The 20,162-nt window shown below is 35.5% G+C and overlaps 2 protein-coding genes across 5 annotated transcripts in view; one reads left to right on the top strand and one right to left on the bottom strand.

The window, feature by feature from the left end:
- The window catches only part of LOC127799187 (protein MRG1-like), a 106,406-nt gene extending 98,572 nt beyond the window's left edge, over positions 1 to 7,834 (top strand). For 2 of the 4 annotated variants that reach the window (XM_052332968.1, XM_052332967.1), the window contains 4 exons: positions 1,055 to 1,221; positions 6,507 to 6,591; positions 7,134 to 7,216; positions 7,468 to 7,834. In XM_052332968.1, the coding sequence (XP_052188928.1) occupies positions 1,055 to 1,221; positions 6,507 to 6,591; positions 7,134 to 7,216; positions 7,468 to 7,478 (346 nt within the window). In that variant the 3' untranslated portion in view covers positions 7,479 to 7,834. The other 2 variants (XR_008022557.1, XR_008022556.1) reach the window with 2 other exon arrangements.
- Positions 7,835 to 9,126: 1,292 nt separating this feature from the next.
- On the bottom strand, positions 9,127 to 10,686 carry LOC127800714 (transcription factor MYB44-like). Its single transcript, XM_052335492.1, is given in 2 exon segments — positions 9,127 to 10,156; positions 10,158 to 10,686. Coding segments are annotated over 2 exon segments (906 nt in total). The 5' UTR covers positions 10,608 to 10,686; the 3' UTR covers positions 9,127 to 9,700.
- Between the last annotated feature and the right edge of the window lie 9,476 nt (positions 10,687 to 20,162).

The following is a 20,162-nucleotide window of genomic DNA, read 5'->3' as shown; positions in this document are numbered from 1 at the left end:
GAGGGTTAGAACACTGTCAACAGTGGATTTTCTCATTGGAGAAGAAGCAGGGGAAGAGAGAAGAAACAAGAAAGAAGAACAGCCGGTGCTGAGCAGAAGGCTAGAGGAGGGGAGGAGTAAAAAAAAGAAAAAGGAAGAAAAGAATGGTCAGTGCAGTGTGAAAAGGGATTTTTTGGCCATTTTTGAAACCATCATAACACCAAAGTGAACTGGTTCCATTTTTTGAAATGGAAATAAGTCAAAAAGTAATTTTACTGTTTTTCTTTTCAAGAATTTAAAAACGAAACCTGAAAACTAAAATCAATCTCCTTTTATGCTCTAGCACTTCTACACTTGTGTAAAAGTTCACATAGTTCACATCTTTTACACTTACTACACTTTCTTAGTAATTAATCAACCTTCAAAGGGGGGAAAAATTCACTGTGATCTTGGCAGTTACTTCTGAAAAAGATAAAGAACATTTGAGTATAAGATGAACATTTACTTCGCTTACAAATAAGAGTTTTGACAAATTTAAATGGCTGCATTCTGAAATGTGTGTACAAGGTTATTGTTATATATCATTGTATTTTTTTTTTAAATATGTTTCATGTTATTGTTTACATCAAATTTCAACTGCAAATACTTTATGGATTTTAATCCTTATCTGTTAACTAAGATCCAAAGGTGAATTGTTTTCTGATCTGCTCCAGTGTCTAGACCTGACATAGACTAAAACTGCAATTGCATAGTGTAAATATATGGACCTGGTATCGATATAATTGTTGGAGAATGTGAGTTGTAGCCACCTGTGACCTGACTTAAGGGTCATGGGTTCTTTTTTCTTTTTTTTTTAATTTTGACAATACCTGTTTATTGGCACAAAATATTTGTGACTTGAGATCGCGATATCAGGATTCAGTTGAATTCTTCCGTCAGTAAAATTTTCAAAAAACCCTTCTTCTTTAGATGTGTTTTGTAAATGACAAAGGCATTGGTATTAATTTATAATTTTATAGATGTATATGTATATTGGTATTAACATAACTTATTAACTTCATTTTTGTGTATAAAGGGTAGCTGATTCAGTCAAAGAAATTATGAATGGCTTGAACTGTTACTTTGACAAAGCATTGCCAGCAATGCTTCTGTACAACTGTGAGCGTGAACAGTACCAAACAATTGCAGATAATGTCTCGCCCTCAACTGTATATGGTGCTGAACATCTATTACGGCTCTTTGGTATGCTTGTCTTTGATGCTAGACTATACATTTATGAATTGAATCATTTTAATTCCTTTCTCGCACACATTTTGAAGTGCTGTTGTGGTATCTCGGATTACTGGATCCTTATTCATTATTTAGAGATGTTTATCTTGAATGTGTTTGTAGAAGGTACCAATTCTTTTGGTTGCAAAATCAACCTTTTGCAAGTGATGTATAACTCATTTATCTTCTAAGAAGTTATTGCTTTCCATGCAATTAATTAAAAGTGATTTATCAACTGTTAGCGTCATCCATGATCAGTAAAAGGGTCTATATTAATCTTAAGTTTAGAGAAAAGGGCATACTAGATATGTGATTCGCCAGATTTATAGTTGGGCACCTAATTCCATGGGTATAAACAAACCATGTGGTAAGCTCAGAACATGGAGCGTCAATCATGGATTGAGACACATGTTCAGATAACTATGTAATGGAGACAAGTTTGGTGGCTTTTATCCATATTGGGTCCTGGGTAGTAAGGGCACCTAACCAATGTCCCAGTTCCTTTGGTACCCAGGCAATCCAACCAGGGGTAACACAAGTAGGGATTTGATAGCTATAAATCTGGGATGATTGATAGTTACCTCCTCGATTGATTGATTATTATTGATACTGATGTAATCCTTCCTGTTTGAAATGATAGTGTAAATATGGGGTGTAGATTTGGAGACAAAACAACCTCCTACAGCCCTTTCCTCTTCATTCTTTCTCTATAACCTTTGTACAAATTTTCCATTATCTTTTTTTTCCCAACTTTGCATCAGAGCATTTACCCTTTTTTATTTTCTGTTTTCTGAAACAGAAAAATAAAACAGTGATGTTATGATGGTTTCACCTTATTGCAAGGCCATTGTTGACACCGACAAGGGTGCCTTCTTCAGGCAACCTAGAAATCTTGAAACCTTGTCTTGATTTGACAAAGTTTGGATGTTCTATTGGTAGATTGAAAGCCATCATCATTGTTCGTGTGAAAATCAAATCAAGCCTTTTCTTATTCTATTCTTATTCTATTCAACACTCAATATGAAGCCTTTTAAGTGTCAATTACCCATGATTAAGAACCTCCTCGCTTTTGTTACATGTCCTGAAGACCATTAATTGTTGGTTGTTTGATTCCTCAAAAACCCATTTGTGAAATTGAGAGTTTCTCTCCATTGATCCAAAACTTGTTTTATTATGAGGCATTACTCTCCTTTGAGTCTATTTGGATGTTCTTGAGTTGCATTGATCTCTTTCCTTGATCCCATAATTGGCCATATACTCTCGTTCAAATCAATGGCTACACTATGTCTCAACTTAGTTCTACGTAGAACTCTAGCATATCCAAAATCTTCCTTGGTCATGTTAGTTTTTGTAATTTATCAGGGGTCACAGATTATTTCAGTATATCTCTGACTAGGAACAACCAGCCACTGGCGCCAACCTATTTTTGGTGGGGAGTCTGAAACTTACTAGTTATGGCCTGGTTTGTCAACTCTATTTAACCACATATTGGTCATGGTTATTTACAGTTAGATTCTACATGGAAGGTCTGGAGCGTTGTTGCTCGAACCTATTCAATATGGTGCCAATATTTATGAACTTCAGGAAAAGGTTCATGAGACTAAGCAAGTGGACATGACTTCGGTGCAATATTATGCAGAACTTTGTAGTTTATGGTAGGAGTTTGACTACTACCTAGAGTTTTAGGCCGAGTATAATGAAGATGCTTTAAATTTCGACAATTGATTGACAAATAGTGTTTGATTTTTTGTCTAGACTTAATGTTGAGTTTAATCAGATTCAAGCTCAAGTTCTCTGAAAGGATCCCTACCTTCATTTAGGAAAGCCTATTCATTTGTGTAGCAGGATGATAGCTATAGGAATATGATGTTATATTCAATCCCTCAAGATTGCTCTTCTATGGGAGTTAAACCTCTCAAAATAAAAGACTGCAGAGTTGTATGTTTTGTTGTCTCCCTCCTATAGAAAGAACTTCCTTTTCATCTTTCTCATCTGTCCTATTCCTGAGAATTGGCTGAAAGCACTTTGTGTTAGGAATGGGAGGTGGCCATGGAGGAAGACATGAGAGCCTCAACCAAGAATGGCACTTGGGAACTTGCAAAATCTCCAGTTGGAAAAGAGGTGGTGTATGTAAACAGGCCTTCACTGTTAAACACAAGCTTCTAGACAGAATGGCAAGATTTAAAGCATGGCTTGTTGCAAAATGATTCACCCTGATTTGAGTAGTAGACTACCAAGAAATTTTTGCCCCCCTAGCAAAGATGAACTTTATTTGGTTCTTCTGTCTTACGCTTTTAATCTTGAGTGGGACTTACAAGTAGACATGAAGAATACATTACCACGTGGAAACTTGGGAGAGGATCTATATGTAGAGGTCCCTCTAGGCTTCTTTAGTCAAATGACATGAAGAATGCATTACCACGTGGAAACTTGGGAGAGGATCTATATGTAGAGGGCCCTCTAGGCTTCTTTAGTCAAATGACATAAGGAAATGTGTATAGGCTAAAGAACATTTTGTATGGTCTTAAACAATTACCAAGACAACATTTTAATAGATTCAACAAGGTTGTAATAACTTGTGGATATCACCAGAGCAAGAACCTGGCCATTACCTCTTTTGGCAGGAAAAAAGGGTGGAAAAATGGGTGGGCCCTGATAGTATCCAGGATTTAAAGCTACCCTATGGGCATTATAGTTCATCAAACTGAAGGAACCTTTGTCCTGTGCCTTACAGTATGTTGAAAAAGTGCCTGGAAAAGCCTGTGCTACTACCTCCAAGAATTGCACATGAAGCAAAAATGACCCAACGGTGCAATCTTCTATTCATTCAGGTTTGCATGAGTAATGCTCAGGATGTCATCAACTGAGGGGCGAAAGCAGAACTTGCCTTAACATCAATGACTTTGTATTAGCTGTTTGCATTTGCAGTCTTCCACCAGCCCTCTGAATGAGCTTTTTGAACAGCCAGGTTGATCATATTCATATTTGAAATGCAAATGAATTTGCTAGAAGAGTCTTCCTCATATTTATGTTTTTAAACCTATTGAAAGTTTGAGAGGGAGCACATTTTGGATAGTGTTCATAGATGAACAGCCATAGGAAGTGCGTGCTCAAGTCTGTTAAATGTTCATAGTGGCCAAAAGGCTGATGCTTATTTCTCTGCTGTGTGTCAAGGCAGCAATTGATTGTGTCAAGGAAAATTGGAACAAGCTGCAATGATTTTTCCCTAGCCAAAATTGCTGCCAATTTGAACAAGCTTGAGTTAGTGCCATCTTATGGAGGCCCTTCCAAGATATGCTGGGCAGGACAATTTACTTGGCCAATGTATACCGTGCTTGAAACCTTGGGCCTGCTATGATTGGGGTTCCAGGTAACTGGTCAATGTTTCTCTAAAAACACCAATATCTGAAGAGGTACCTTATCTAACAAATGAATAAATTTTTTGAGTTCAGTCCAGGACCACTTGAGGTTGAGGAGGATCTGCACATCTCCTAAAGTAGGAGAAATCTCTCCCTAGCTAGTGATTAAGTTGTCTCTCTGTGCTCCACCAAGGCAGAAGCACCTCTAGAATGTGCTCTTTTGGGGTAAAGGAAGATCCTTGGAAATTTTTGGTACATGTATGTTGTGGTTTCAAGCTCTCGTGGAAAATTTTGCAAAAACCAAATAAAATAAGAAATGGTCCAGTAGTACTTGCTGACTAAACTGAGCTGTAACTCTCTGTGTGATGAAACCATGGCGTGTCGTGCCTGGGAGGTCTCGTATTTTCTTTATAGCTTCGATGGTGCAGCTTTCTATGGTTCTGTTGTTTTCATATATTTTGTCTTATGTGACTCTTTCCTGCCTCGTGTGTTTGAGGTGGTGTTTTCCATCCTTATTTTTGCCTTGCATTGGCTTGTGATGTAGTTATGTTCTCTGCCCGGGGTATGCCCCAGCTATGTTTGTAGTCGCTCATGCGCTTGTTGTTTGTTCTATATAATTCTTATTTGCAGAAAAAGAAAAAAAAAAGAATCTCTTTTCTCCCTTAAAATGAGACTAAAGGTGCACTGGTGCAGACCAAATAATGAAAAGAAAGTTCAAGTTATAAGGCCGGAACTAACCACCGTGAGTTTTTGGAATTTCCACTTCATAATCTCCTTCCCATGGGTCACAACAATATATAGAGACTCTGGCAACCAACTTGCTAGAATTCAGGAACATGGAAGCATAAATAAGAAACAGGAAAGACACTAACCCAACCCTCTATAACATACCCGGCACTGCTAGCTAGAAAATAGGAAATGCCCCAACAACTAAAGACCAAGTAAAAGACAAACAAAGCCACGTAATGATCTACATGCTGTCAAATATACTTGGGATTAGACTTGCTAATTCTCTTGAGCCTATCATGCACCAACTCTCCTTTTGCTCTTTTTTTTAACTGCTTGGATTGGGGTGGCTAGAAAACATATTGGCAACAGTCCAGAAATAGTCACTACTTCTCGAGAAATGGAATGATTCTTAACCTTGGTAGAAGCCATGATGTATATATTGTGGGCTTTGACCCTGCAGATTCATTCATGATTATCATTAATTCAACTTTTGTAGCATTGAAGCACGCTTCACTTCTCTCCCTTCATGGTCCCGTTGCTTTGTCTTTCATTCCTCTTATTCTTGTATGCATTGCCTCTCACACAGTTTGTATATATACCAGCAATTTGACATGCATAGAATATGGTTTATGGTTCTATAAAAGATCCATCAAATGTTGTGATATTTAATCCTTTATGATCTCTGTGAGCATGGAACGGAAGTATAATGAAATTTTAGGCTTCTTAATTTCTTTTTTAAGGTCCCGCTGAAAATTTTGTTATGCAAAACTATACAATAAAGTTGGGTTAAAAATATTGTTATCTTTTCACACAATCACGGGAAGACAGGAATCGATTCATCAAGTGTTCTAGCTGATCCTTGGTCCCATTTTCTTAGATACGGTTTTTTAAGCACCTAATAGTTCTTATTTCATCTGTAATGGTAGACTTTTATATATCAATGAATAGAATAAGAATTTTTAATCAGCTGACATTTATTGATAATGGGAACTCTCTATTCTATATGACTTGAGGCTGGATGCACGTGGCCTGTAGTTTCTGGAAGTTAGGTGGACTTTGCCATTATGTCATGTAGTCTGACTGACGACTTCAAATCCCAATCATGTTTACCTCGTTCTAACTTCCATATGCATTCCAGTGCTTACATTTTTTCATATGGTATTTTTGCAGTTAAGTTGCCTGATATACTACATCATGCCAACATTGAAGAGGAGACACTGAAGGAGTTGCAGGAGAAACTAGTGGACTTCCTCAAGTATGAAATAGTTCATTCATCCGATTATGTTTTGGAATGTTGGCACCCCTTATTTCTGCAATTACCTGTTTCCTTATTATTGGAAGTGGCATGACCAAGGAAGGAACATGAAAAATCAGGCTGCACTAATTTGGATTAGTATAAGATGTTAAAGTTGTCAACTGCTAAATATTCAACTTGGACCTACTTTTTTTCCTTATCTTGTAGGTTTAAATGGTGAATACATATTTATACTTAAAGAAAAATGTCGATTAACATAGTTCCAGTCATTGCCTGATTTGCTTGGGATGGGAGTACATCTGGGGGAGGTGCAGGCTCCAGATGATTCATTATGGACTTGTTATTTGTGTTGATCAAAAAGTATCTTCATTCTTTTTCCCAAAAGTAAGCACTAGAGCCACTAGAGAAAGACATTTCTCAATCTATGTTGATGTATCGTCAATTGGATAAACTTTGCTGGCCATGGCTTTTGCTTGAACAATCAGATTTTCCCCCTATTCAATTCACCGTTCTCGACCTGAGATCATTTCTTCGCTTTGCAGATTTTTGCAGAAAAACCGAAGTGCGTTCTTCTTATCTGCTTACCAGACGAGGGAAGACTCCGAAACAAGCCTTAAGAAGCAAGGTGACTGAGCTCTGGGAATCCTGGGTTAAAATATATATATATAGTCATGTTTGACCATTAGCACCAGTGTTTTACTATGGCTTCTATTTTGTGGAAGTTGTCGGATGTTTATGGGATAGCCCTTTGTTGAGTCTGTCTGTAAATGAGAAGGAATTCATGGTTTTGGGTGTTTTTTGTATTAACCAAATTTCTATTAGACTTGAAAATTTGCAACTGTTGTGGGTTTGATTTAATTTGATGATGGATGACAGATGACGGATGATGGGCTTGGTTGGAGAAGCAAGTGGTCGGTTGAGAGGTGAAGGCTGTGAGCCACAAAGGGAGACTATATGGACAATAATAAATTGTTTGCAGGAAACCAAACAAAAGAAAATCATCCATCATCATCGTTCCAAACCCAACTCAACTCAGTTGGCTTTTAGTGCTTCTCTCTTTCAAACAAATCTCAAAGCTTGTCATATCGATCGATTGATCTCCGTTTTGGCCCACTTCTCTCCTCCGCATCTCCTCTTTGCAACATAATAAAATGTGTATTATTATACAAGGTAAAGAGAAGAATATACAGTTGCTTTCCCCTCATCTCTCTATGAAATTCCATTCCAAATCGTTTGCTTATTATGTCGCACTGCCTTCACAGTTACGCAATTAATTTATGTTCGTGTTAACTTTATATAACTGCCTGCCTGCCTGCCTTAATCAACTGCTTCAACTAACTTGCAAGAAGTGTTGCATATGATAATTCGTAACCATCAAATAAGTGCTATTTATGCTTCATCATCATCATCAGAAGTAGTTTTGAATAATTGTTACAGAACATTAAAAAAGTAGAAGCTGATGTACTGACTGTCGTCGTGGCTAAGCCGCCAGCCAGGTTATATGGTGTCGTACAAATTCTTGTTATATAAACATGTATTGTAATGTAATCCTTTTGTGAAAATAATTGAAATAGAAATCGAAGAGTAATTAATTGCAAAATAAATTTAGTTAATACTTTCAGAAACAGCAACGAAAATGAGGGAAGCCGATAATTAAAGTTGATCTAATAAAATAAAATTGAGGATTACATCATAAAAGTGGTACATTTAATTGAAAAAGCTCAAATTTGGTAGGGACATTCATCTTATAAATATATAATAATAATATATCATAATCTCATTAGGTGGAACTACATTGTCTCTGTCTATTTTTTTATGAAATTTTTTGTAACTCGTATAAAATCACTCTCTCTCACATATTTTTGCAATCGTCTTCCAATTATTGTTTAAATAAATACTTGCCTAATTCCAACAATTCTCCTCACATAAATTTATATCCTTTTTATTTCTCATATGATCACATGAACAATAATAATAATAATAATAATAATAATAATAATCAGAAATCTAATTAGTATGAATGCATAAATTTTAGATTTACAAGGACCTCAAATCCATGATTATAACCATGAAATTCTGTATTATTGTATCTAGAAATTTTCACAAAATTTGCGTGACATTGTAACGGTTTTTTATTTTAATGGGTGCTTCTATTAATAATTAATTTTCTAACGAAGAAAAGAAAAGCGTGCTTAGGAGCGGGGGTTACGAATTGAATACAATAGAATATATTATAATATAATATAATAGATGAAAGTTTAAGGAGAATATTAATAATGAAAAGGAACGGTGGATTTAATCTGATTTCCTCAAAAGCTTCATTTTCGTGTCCCCCCAGATAGAAAGAAAAAAATTTAATACTGTTACGTGGAAAAAAACTAATTTCAAAATTTATATATCTACCATTTTTATAATCTGTTATGAAAAAACATTTTATTCATTTCTAATTCTTTTTCATCATTAAGATCATAAAAAAATTAAAAAATGCGACTATATAGAAGAAAAATGTACAGAGGCCTGGGGCCGGGGGGGGGCTTGAATTAATCCTGTTACTTTTACAGATTTAAAAAAAATGATATTAAAACAAAATTTTGAAAAAAAAAAAGAAGTTAATTAATGGCAAAATAAAAAGGAAAGAAAAGAAAATTTTCAACTGAAAACACAACAAAATTGAAACACAGAAAGAGAAAGAGGGGGGCATGCATGCAGGGTCAGGCCGTCAGGGGGTGGGGTTTCAGAGTCATCTCTCAGTCCTCATTCTGATTCCTGAATTTACAGAGTCCAAAACACAGACCCGACCGACCACTTGTTGTTTCCAACTTTGCATGCGCGTTTTCTATTCGAATTTGGACACCACCAACCTTCAATTCATTCTATTCAACTCGTTTTCTCAATAACTTGACCTCTGCTGCTCTCTCCCGCTCCCCTCCTCCCTCACCACCCTCCTCTCCCTTCTCCCTCAATACATATGTACAACCCAATATTATTTCTGTTATATATATATATATATATAAAAGGCAGGCGTTGGGATGTGGATGATAAAGATGGGACAGCCTCGATGAACTAACTACGAGTGAAAGTAAGTTGGACTGAGGCAGTAGTAAATTTACTAGTCGACCTTGCTTATGCCAATTCGCTTGACCACAGAGTTGGTAATCGCTTCAGCTTGCGAGTACAACAGCCCATTCCGTTCTATCCCTGAAAAGTAATTCCTCACTTCTTTTCTGATCATCTCCTGCATTACTGCCAAGAATTCTTGGCTGAAAAACGGTTTCTCCGTCGCCAAGCCCAAATCCAACTTCCTCAACTCCTGATCCGCCGCCGCCGCCGCCTGGGGTAGGTTCGATCCGGCCACCCGATTCGAAGCCTGGGCCGGATCGGATCCGGGTGTGGAGAGGGTAAGAGACGTGGCCGGATCGGGAGCGAATGACGCCGTTTCGATCAGGCTAACCGGGAGCGCTACGCCGCCTGTCCTTGCCACGGGGCGGAAGACGTGGGGGGAAGGGGCGCCAGAGAGAGTCGAGTCACTCATGTCGGATCCGGACGGGCTTCCCGGGTTGAGATAGCAGACCCGAGACGTTGATCCCCGGGCCGACACTGGCCGATCTCTTGAGAGGCTGCTGCGACTCGGTCCCGTCGGCGAATCCGGAGTCGTCGGAGATGAAGGCGCATTTACGCTTGAGCGTGGAGTTCCAGTGGTTCTTGATGGCGTTGTCGGTGCGGCCCGAGAGGAGGCGGGCGATGGAGGCCCACTTGTTGCCGACAGTGGCGTGGGCGCGGAGGATGGTCTCGTCCTCCTCCGCAGTGAAGGGGCGATGCTCCACCTGGGGAGAGAGCTGGTTGCACCAGCGCAGCCGGCAGGACTTCCCAGACCGGCCGGGAATCGATTTGCTAATGAGCGACCAGTTCCTGGGCCCGTACTTCTGCACAAGGTTCTGCAAGAGCTGGTCCTCCTCGGGGCTCCAGGGACCCTTGACCCGATCCACATCCTTGCTGAAAGGGTTCGTCGTCGCCATGGAATCGGAATATCCTGGATGCTGGAGAGGCGGAGCCTCGCCCTAGTATAAGAGAAGAGAGACAGAAAATCGAGAGAGGAGATATATATATATACACAGCACAGCAGAGAGGGCGGAGGAGAAGATTGATAAGGATGACCGGCTGAGGCGGTGAGGGTGACCGGTTATGAGCCGTTGGAAGTGGGAAGCTTTTTCTTGGCAAGGCAGTTACTAGCATACAGCTGTCATGGACACGCGTCAGCTGTAGAATGCGCCTGCGAATTAAAAAAAATCTGGCCGTAGTTTTGCGATCAGATTTTCACCGACCGTTGTGTAATCCAAAAGAAAATATGTAAAATATCGGGACGATTGACGAGGAGGAGAAGGGACCGTCAGCCCGCCACCCCTTCACTGTTTGTTTGTTTGTTTGTTTGGAAACAAAAGAAAAATCAAATCAAATCAAATCAATCTTCTTTTTAAATTATTATTATTATAATAATAATTTAAACTTCCATTTAATTTAGCTGTAGCTTTTCTTTGGTCAATCAAATCAAAAGAAAAACATATTAACACTTCTTTATCCCCTTTTTCTTTTCCGTAAAAAAGAGCTAAATAAGTGGCAATTAATATCGATCACTCTCCAACAACACCCAACAGCTCAACAATTCTTTATTATTATTATTATCTTTTTTTTAATCATTTTTATTTTCTTCACATCTTTCCTATTTCCAATTTTCCACTCTAATCTGAAACCAAGGAAATGGGTGAAATCTTTTCAACCTAACGCGGATTTGCCAGCTTCCCACCCAACTTCTTCGGTCAGTTTTTCATTTTTTTTTTTTTTTTTTTTGCAAAAATAAAATTTTGGCACTTGAAAGATATTTTTTCTTGAAAAACAATTTTTGTACACTATGAAAATTTAAAAATATAATAATAACAAAAGTATACACAAAAGTAGTTTCTTTTTACTTTTAATGTGTATGTGAACCAAAATTTAATAAAATAAAATAGATTTAAAAGTAAAATTTTAAGATTTAAAATTTACTGTTTGTATTGACTCAATCACAAAATTCATAAATTATACATAAAATATAAGGGTCAAAAAACATAAGAGAGAGTCGCAAAAGACTCAAAGACATTCCTAAAAGAAGGGTTTCAAGGAGACTTGTTAAATAACTTTCGATGAAAAGAAAATAAGAGAGAATCTCAACAAACTCCTACAACAAAGATTTTAAAGTTATTATAGAGAGAGATATTCTTATAACAAAAAAAAATTAAAAGTGTAAATAATTTTAAAATTTCGTCAAAGATAAAACTTATTTACAAAAATTTAAATCCTAATCAATTTTAAAATACTGAAAATAGTTATCACACACCTCAAAACTCTATAAACAGTTGAAACATTAAAAAACATTTATGATATTTTACAAAACATTCATAAACGGATTACAGTGGAACATATTTTATTGAGTGGCAATAAACATTCAATCAGTTACATAAAAATAAATAAATAAATAAATACTCAAATCACTTTCAATGATCTTTTTTTGAAGTTCGAGTAAAGGTTAAAAAAATAATAAATATATTTTTATTTTTAAATAAGATATATTTATTATATTTTATTGTTAATATATAAATAATAAAAATAAAATACAATAAATAAATAAATTTTTATCTAAAAATAAGATAATTTTTTGTTATTTAACCATGACAGTGGTTACATAAGTTAGCATCTTTTCCCACATTTTTTAATTAATGTTTAAATTTTAATAAATAATTTGTTTACAACTTCAAAATATATATGCAACAAAGGAGGCGCCACACCACGCTGCTCACCAGCTTTAATGTTTATAATAATAATAATAATAATGTAATTGACTAATAGTTGGTTGATTTTGTGTTTTTTAAATTTATGGAACCTAAAAATAGATTGAAAAACGTCAAAAATCTGGAACGTTTGAATGTGAACGGTTCGGTTGGGAAGAGGAGAGGGTGGGCGGAGTTTGACTAGGCCAGCCTGGACAGCACATCGAAACTGATATTTTTGAACTTTGAACTGTTTGGACGCCCAGCTGGCACTTCAAGACAAAATCGCACGAGCAGAATTTGGTGGCACGGACGGTCGGTTACTAGAGTCCCCCGGGTGACACTAGCAGTACCATTCCTCCAGCCTGTATGTAAAACCTGCCACCGAATCGGCCAAATCGCTCCCGTAACGTCCTGCCTGCCTCTCAGTCTCACTACCCAAACCCATTTCTTTTTTTTTCTTTTTTCTTTTTTTTCCAACTTTTAGTTTATAATTGTACTGGAAATAGATGGAAAAAATAAGATAACAATTCCTTTATTTTTAAGCAAAGCATATTTATTTATATTATTTTTAATTTTTAGATATATTTACTAATGAATGAAAATATATAACTATTTAATTAAAAAATAAAAAATATATCTTAGACACATTAAACAGTGATAAAAAAATTTTAAAATTTATTTAACTTAATAAGTATAATTAATGATAATTTTAACTTTAATTCTTCAATCAAATAAATGTTACCAAATGTATATAACTAACTATCAATTAAAAGTAATAAGGCAGAGGGAGACATAAGACATGCATTTATTTGTGAAACTGTTGATTTAACGGCTATAATAAAATGGCCCGATTCATTTAGAAAAGGATCTTACCCAAAATTAAGATGCAACACACCGCCTAAACTTTCCGTGACCCCGGGGGGGGCGGGTTGGGGGGGACCATTTTAAAATAAATGGATTGCGATTTCAACGTCGAGTCTATCAGGGGATTGAATTGGTGTAAAACTATAAAAGGATAAGTACAAAACTTAATCGATAATTGTAACATATAAAAGGATTAATAAAATAAAATTCACATGGGCCCCTTTCTTAGAATACTTTCTATTTACGAAACTGAAAATGGAATTTTCTTTGTTTTTTTTTTTTGGAGGGGGGGGGGGGGGGGGGGGTGTGGGGACTGGGAAGGTTATGTTTTTCAATGCGACAAACTTCCAGTCCACCACTTGTATTCATAAATATTTTTGTTTTAGTTATAAAATTATAACTAAGAATTTCATAGTTTATTTAATTACTGATTAGTGATTAAATTATGGTTAGGCTTTGAAATTAAGGAGAGAGCGGTGGATAGGCGGGAGACAGCTGTGTGTGCGTTGAGTGGATGGGACTGAGCGTAGATACATTATTGAGATGGCGCACGCTGGATGAGGTGACGGCATTGCCTTTCCCATGCACATATATAAATATATATATATATATAATAACACAACTGTGTCACGTGCCGCCCCACCTTTTTTTCACCTAATACTGTCCTTTGCCGTACTCGCACGTTTTTCCACAATCTTTGTCACGTGGATTAAACTCCTCCTATTCCGCCTCCACACGTGGAAACCCTCCCACCTCTCTTTTCTTTGGAATTCGTTTATCTAGTTAATGCCAACCAACACCCATTTGAAATTTACAATGCCAAATTTTTTTAAAAAAAATTCGTAATGTCAATGATTCTTTTTAAGGTGATTAAAATAAAATAAGTTTATATTATGTTTAAATAAAATATATTTATTTTATTTTATTTTTAATTTTAAAGTGATTTTATTGATTAATAATTAATATATCATATTTTAAAATATTTAATCAATTAAAAAGATTATTTAAAAATTAAAAATAATGTATTTAAGGCCATGCGAAGAATCAATTTCAGGAAATATATATTAATTTTAAATATATATCATTTTTTAATTTTAAAATAATTTTATAATAATATAATTTTAAATTTAAATAACTATATTTAAATTAATTAATATAATATTAGTTTGTAATATAATAATGTATTTTTATTAAAAATGTATAATTATATAATGATGTTTTTAATTAATAATGTATTTTATAATCATATTAGTTTGTAATAGAATTAATATGTCATTAGTTTGCAATGTAATTTTATACTATTATATAAATTATTTTTAAATTAAAACTATTTATTAATTATTAAATTATTACAAACTTTTTTCTTTATGGATTTATTAAAGGATTAATTATATTTAAATCTCTTATAATTTAAATTATCTTTATAAAGATGTCTTGTGACTTTAATTTTGTATTTGTAGTCTTCTGATCTGGTTTATTTACTTGGTCAAGAAATTATATATTTTATTTATACAATTAACTTTAAATTAAAAGTAAAAGGAGGAAATGTATAAATTTTATGCACAAATAAATACCACTTCCGAAATAAAAATGGATTCGATTAAAACAGCATTACAGCCACAATAATGGTGCCCCTGAGTTTTGCCAGGTGGTGGGGGTGGGCCCCGTGGATGTCAGTTAGGGATGACGTGGAAAGAGGAGCCCCAACACAAACGGGCCTAACTGCAATTTCATTCAAAAAAGTCCAGAGCCAGCAACCGACGTCACCAGTTTTGCCAGCTATAACCCACCCACGCACCCACATACTTATGATGATCACGAGTTCCCATAAATCAATCTCTCTCTCTCTCTAACGTCTTTGGCCTTTTGTCTGTCACGTCGGGATTTGCGCCACAATGTTGGATCATGGATGTGGATGTGGATGCACTTAGCCCACTTTAGCACCATACCATGATTTGGTTACCCATGCATCACCTATCTACTATTTACTTTTTCTTCGGCGGGGTGTGTGGTTGTGTCGGTAAATTACACCTTTTTTTTTTTAATTTGGCAAAAAGTGAGATATTATTTAGATTTGACAAATTAAAATATTTTTTAACTTATAATTTTAGTTATATTTTTATTGTTATTCAAATTATAATATTATAAAATTATTCTTACATTTTGTCTTTTCATCTCTTACAAGTGAATTAATTAAAATTTAATTTCTTATTTATGTCTTTTTTTAATTCAATAATGATTAATTATTATTAAATTTAAAAAAAAAAAAGATATCGATAAATGATTAGATTATGATTAGTTGATCATCCGAGAAGAGAAGGAAGTGGAGAGACAAAAAAAAAAAAAATGTAAAAGTATTTTTGTTACGGTAATATTTTTAAAATAATTATAAAAAGTATAATTAAAGTTATAAAATCAATAGAGATTGAAGCATAAAAGTAGAATTGACATTAAAATAGGAATAATGTCGGATTCCAAAAGCAGATGATCCTAATAGTCGCTTAGCCATTAATTGTTGCTTATTACAATTAACAATAAGAATGTACCAAACCCTCTTCCATCCCTTTCACACAACCCACATCGTGAATCTCGTGCTATGTATTTTTTTAATATATATATATATATAATTAAAAGCTTTATCCGTAATTCTTTTTTTTTTTTTTTGTTTACATAATAGCACAATTCATTAAAAGATAACACTTAAAAAAATCAGCTTATAATTTCAAAATTATCATTATAATATTATATAAATAGAAGGGTAAGTTGTAAAAATGGTGCTTTTATAAGAAAAAGAATAGCATATAAATAGAAGGGTTCTCGAATTTCGCAGCACCGAAATGAATAGGAGGTGTTTGGATATGTCTGTGTATATAAAGGTGGGATGAAGTTGGGGGGAGTGACGGGGGGGCCCTCCAAGTTGCGCTTTCTTTTTTTTGTGTGTGTGTGTGTGTGTGTGTGGTTGTTTGGTTTCTTCTGCTTTCTTTAGGCTTTTTAAGCTTTGTGAGTTGCGAAGCAGCGCGGGGTGGGGGGGCAGCAAGTGGGTTACAACTATAAAACACTGCCCCCAACTTGCATTTTGTTCCTATTTAATTGCGATTAAATGTCTAATCACAGTTCCCCACGTCTCAATCTCCTCCATGCATTAGCGGCCAACCCTTCTAGAACTAATTATGTTTTGGTATGATTTTGACATTTCAATGCCCAATCAAACAGCGTTTTTGGCTCTTCATTTTAATTAATTAAATAAATGATTTCTGAGGATTATTATTTGTAAATAAACATGTTTGTTCATTAGTAAATTAGTGAGAGACAGTTGTGCAATATTAGACACCGACACCCGACAGGGTCGGCCTCTCGGTTTTCACTCGATATTAAAAACAATAGGTTTCTTACTCCATGAAACAAAGTAAAGAAATGAGTCAATTTGTAAAGAGCTGATTGATAAAAACAAGTTTTAATCAAATATGTTTAGCTTACTACTCTGTATTAATTGTTGGGTGAGTACTGTGTCCATGAAACCTGCTGCCAGCCAACAATTAATACCCCATGCAACATGCGTACAGTACAATTTTCACTATTCAAGGAACAGGAGGAAGTAATTTTTATGGTCATTATATAAACCATTTTGGCTGGCTTGCTTCCTTCCAACGTGTATTCCAACATATATCTTTTAACACAATATCTCCTTAGTGGAGCAGGAAAGGAACAGAACATTTTAGTACTGAATTGATGAGTTATGTCGTTGGGTACGTTAATTGCTAACGCCCCCCCCATTTCCCCAACATGCTCTCTTCTAGTACACGAAATAGTCTTTGTCAAGAGTGATCTCTATATTTTTTTATTTATTGGATTTTACCGATGCATCCACGATTATTTGTGTAAGTATTATATTATTATTATTATTATAGAGATATTTTATTGATATTTTTATTTTTCTGGTCGTCCAATCCCCTTATCTGCAAGGACAAAAAATATGCCAGACTCGTGAACATAGTTTTGAAAGGCGCGAGGCGCAAAAGGTGCTAGAGCCTGAGCCGCGAGGCGCACAAGACGAGGCGCGTCTTTGTGAAGCGAGGCGCACCTTTTAGGAAAAAAAACTCAAAATCTTGTAAAATTATAAACAACTATCAAATTATCAATAATAACACATTCATATCATTCATGATTGATTATCTTCAAATTCTATAAACTTACAACATCAAAGTTAATTTATTTATCATACAAATTCTAAACTAGAAATATCATCAAAGTTCAAACTTAAAATCTCAAAGTTAAACAAGTACCAATTATAATGCAAAATTCTAAACAAACACATAAATACTACAAGTCCACAATCAATATAAAGAAGTTTTTTAATCAATCATCATCAAGGAGATCATCAATATCAAGGTCAATATCTTCATCATCCCCTTCAATCACCCCTTCATCTTCTTCTTCATCTCTCAATTATTCTCCCTCTTCCAAATCTTCATCATCTTCGGTCCCTGCCTCACTTTCCTCCTCCTCTTCAATCTCCTGAGTTACTCGCCGCTTTGAAGTAGAAGCTGAAGTTGATCCCGATTGTGATCGAGTTTGTTTAGTTCTAAATTGATAACTAGGCTCTCCAACTCCTGCAGTTGTAGCAACATTACTCCATGTCAACCCATCCCCAATGTCATCTGAAAAAACAGTTTCATCATCTTTATCATTCTCCTCATCAAGTTTTCCAGTCAACCATTCATTGCTTTCATCAATGTGGGTCAATATGATAGGGTCAATGGTATCACGCATTTGATACCGACGCCTCAATGCTCTATTGTATTTCACAAACACCAAATCGTTTAAACGAAGTTGATCAAGCTTGTTTCTCCGTTTAGTATGAAGCTGCAACAATTTATGCAAAAACATACTAAGAATAAGCTACATGAAACAAACCAACTACTAATAAAAATTGTAAGTGTTATATGTACAATGCACTTACATTTTCAAACACACTCCAATTACGTTCACACCCAGATGAACTACAAGTCAAGCTAAAAATTTTAATTGCAAATTTTTGCAACGTGGGTGTTGACATTCCATATGAAGCCCACCATTCAGCTGTCCAATAAAATTCATGGGTTAGCTATTATCTATTATCTAGAATGATTATATATATAATGTAATATATATATATATGTATACCTGGTGATTTCTCAGCTCTCTTTCTAATAGTCATATAGTTTCCAAAGAACCCATCTGCATTATTATACATCGAAAGCTCAACATCAATTTGGTCTTGAACCTTTACATCTGGATTTAACTTTCTAATGTATTCATATAAGCCAGTCATGATCTTTGGATCTATACGTTCAGCCTTGTAGAAATATTCTGGGTTCAAGTACCAACCAGCTGCGTGCAAGGGACGATGAAGCTGAACATCCCATCGATTATCAATGATCTGAAAAATGAGTGCATACTTCTTTTCATCCCCATTAAAAGAGTTAGCAATCGCTTCTTTGGCCCTATCCATGGCCTCATATATGTATCCCATAACAGGCTTCTTCTCACCATCCACTAAGTGCAATACACGTACCAATGGACCAGCCACATTTAAAGCAAATACAACATTGTTCCAAAATGAAGGCATCAAAATCACTTCTACAACCTTTTTAGCCTCCGCTTCTTTTACCCACTTGCTTGTCATCCACTCCTCAGAGGTAAACATCCTTCTAAGGTTGCTTTTCAGACTATGCATCCTGCCCAAAGTGATAAAGGCAATTACAAACCGTGTTTTTGCAGGCCTCAACAACTCTTTCTTGTCAGTAAACCTTCTAAGCATGTTTACTAGACCCGAACGAGTATAGATATAGCTATTCACCATAACAGCTCTCTCAAATGTCTTCTTCATATTAGGCAACTTGAAAATATCTCCCAACATTAAATCCAAGCAGTGTGCTGCACATAGTGTCTAAAACAACGTAGGATATTTTGCCTCCAAAAATCTTCCTATTATTATTTAGAGTGAAATTAACAAGATATTAGTAAATAATAAATATCTAATGAATATTCAAATTGTTCTATTTATAAACATAATACAAATTACAAAAATGAATTTCATACATGCTAAAACATTGTTTGAAGCACTATCGGTGACCACTTGCACCACATTTCTTACTCCAATCTTTTTCACGCATTTACTTAATAATTGAAACATCTTTTCCCCAGTCTCTGAATAGCTAGAACCATCAACAGACTCGAAGAACATACTTCCTTTAGGAGAATTGACTAAAAAGTTAATCAATGTCCTTTCCCTATTGTCTTTCCAGCCATCTGACAAAATGGAACATCCATATTTGGCCCACGCCTCTTCATGATCTTTCATCATTTCACGAGTGGCTTCCACCTCTTGTTTGAGAAGGGAAACCCTGACTTCATGGTAACAAGGCGGCTTCACACCCAGACCATACTGACCAACTGCTTCTATAAATACTTTAAAACTGTCATATGTCACTGCATTGAATGGAATGCCTGCATCATACATCCATCATGCAAAGCTTCTACAAACTCGAGCTCTTAACTCTTTTTTTGCAAAATCATGCACACCCAACCTTGTTTGCTTTCCTTTGCCCTTACTTTTCAACACATTAACTTCTGGGTCTTTAAGAAAAACATCAAGTGGACCCTTTTGTGTTGGCCCTTTAACACTACCAACACTACCAATACCGCTTCCACTTTCAGTAGATACATTGGGTCTTTTTCTACTTTGAGGCAGCGGCTCATCATCATCATCATCACACCCTTCATCAAATTGAAGATCATCATCTAACGATGCTATATTTCGCTCATCCCTGTTATTTTTCTTCTTTTGCATGTACTCCCCAATCTCTTCTTTTACTGATGGAAGACATTTTGGACAACCTTTAGTTTTCCTAAAACCACCCA

Source organism: Diospyros lotus, chromosome 4, assembly GCF_014633365.1.
Source record: "Diospyros lotus cultivar Yz01 chromosome 4, ASM1463336v1, whole genome shotgun sequence".
Classification (NCBI taxonomy): Eukaryota; Viridiplantae; Streptophyta; class Magnoliopsida; order Ericales; family Ebenaceae; genus Diospyros; species Diospyros lotus.
Note: the sequence above shows the minus strand (reverse complement) of the source record. Positions and strands in the feature narration are given on the sequence as shown.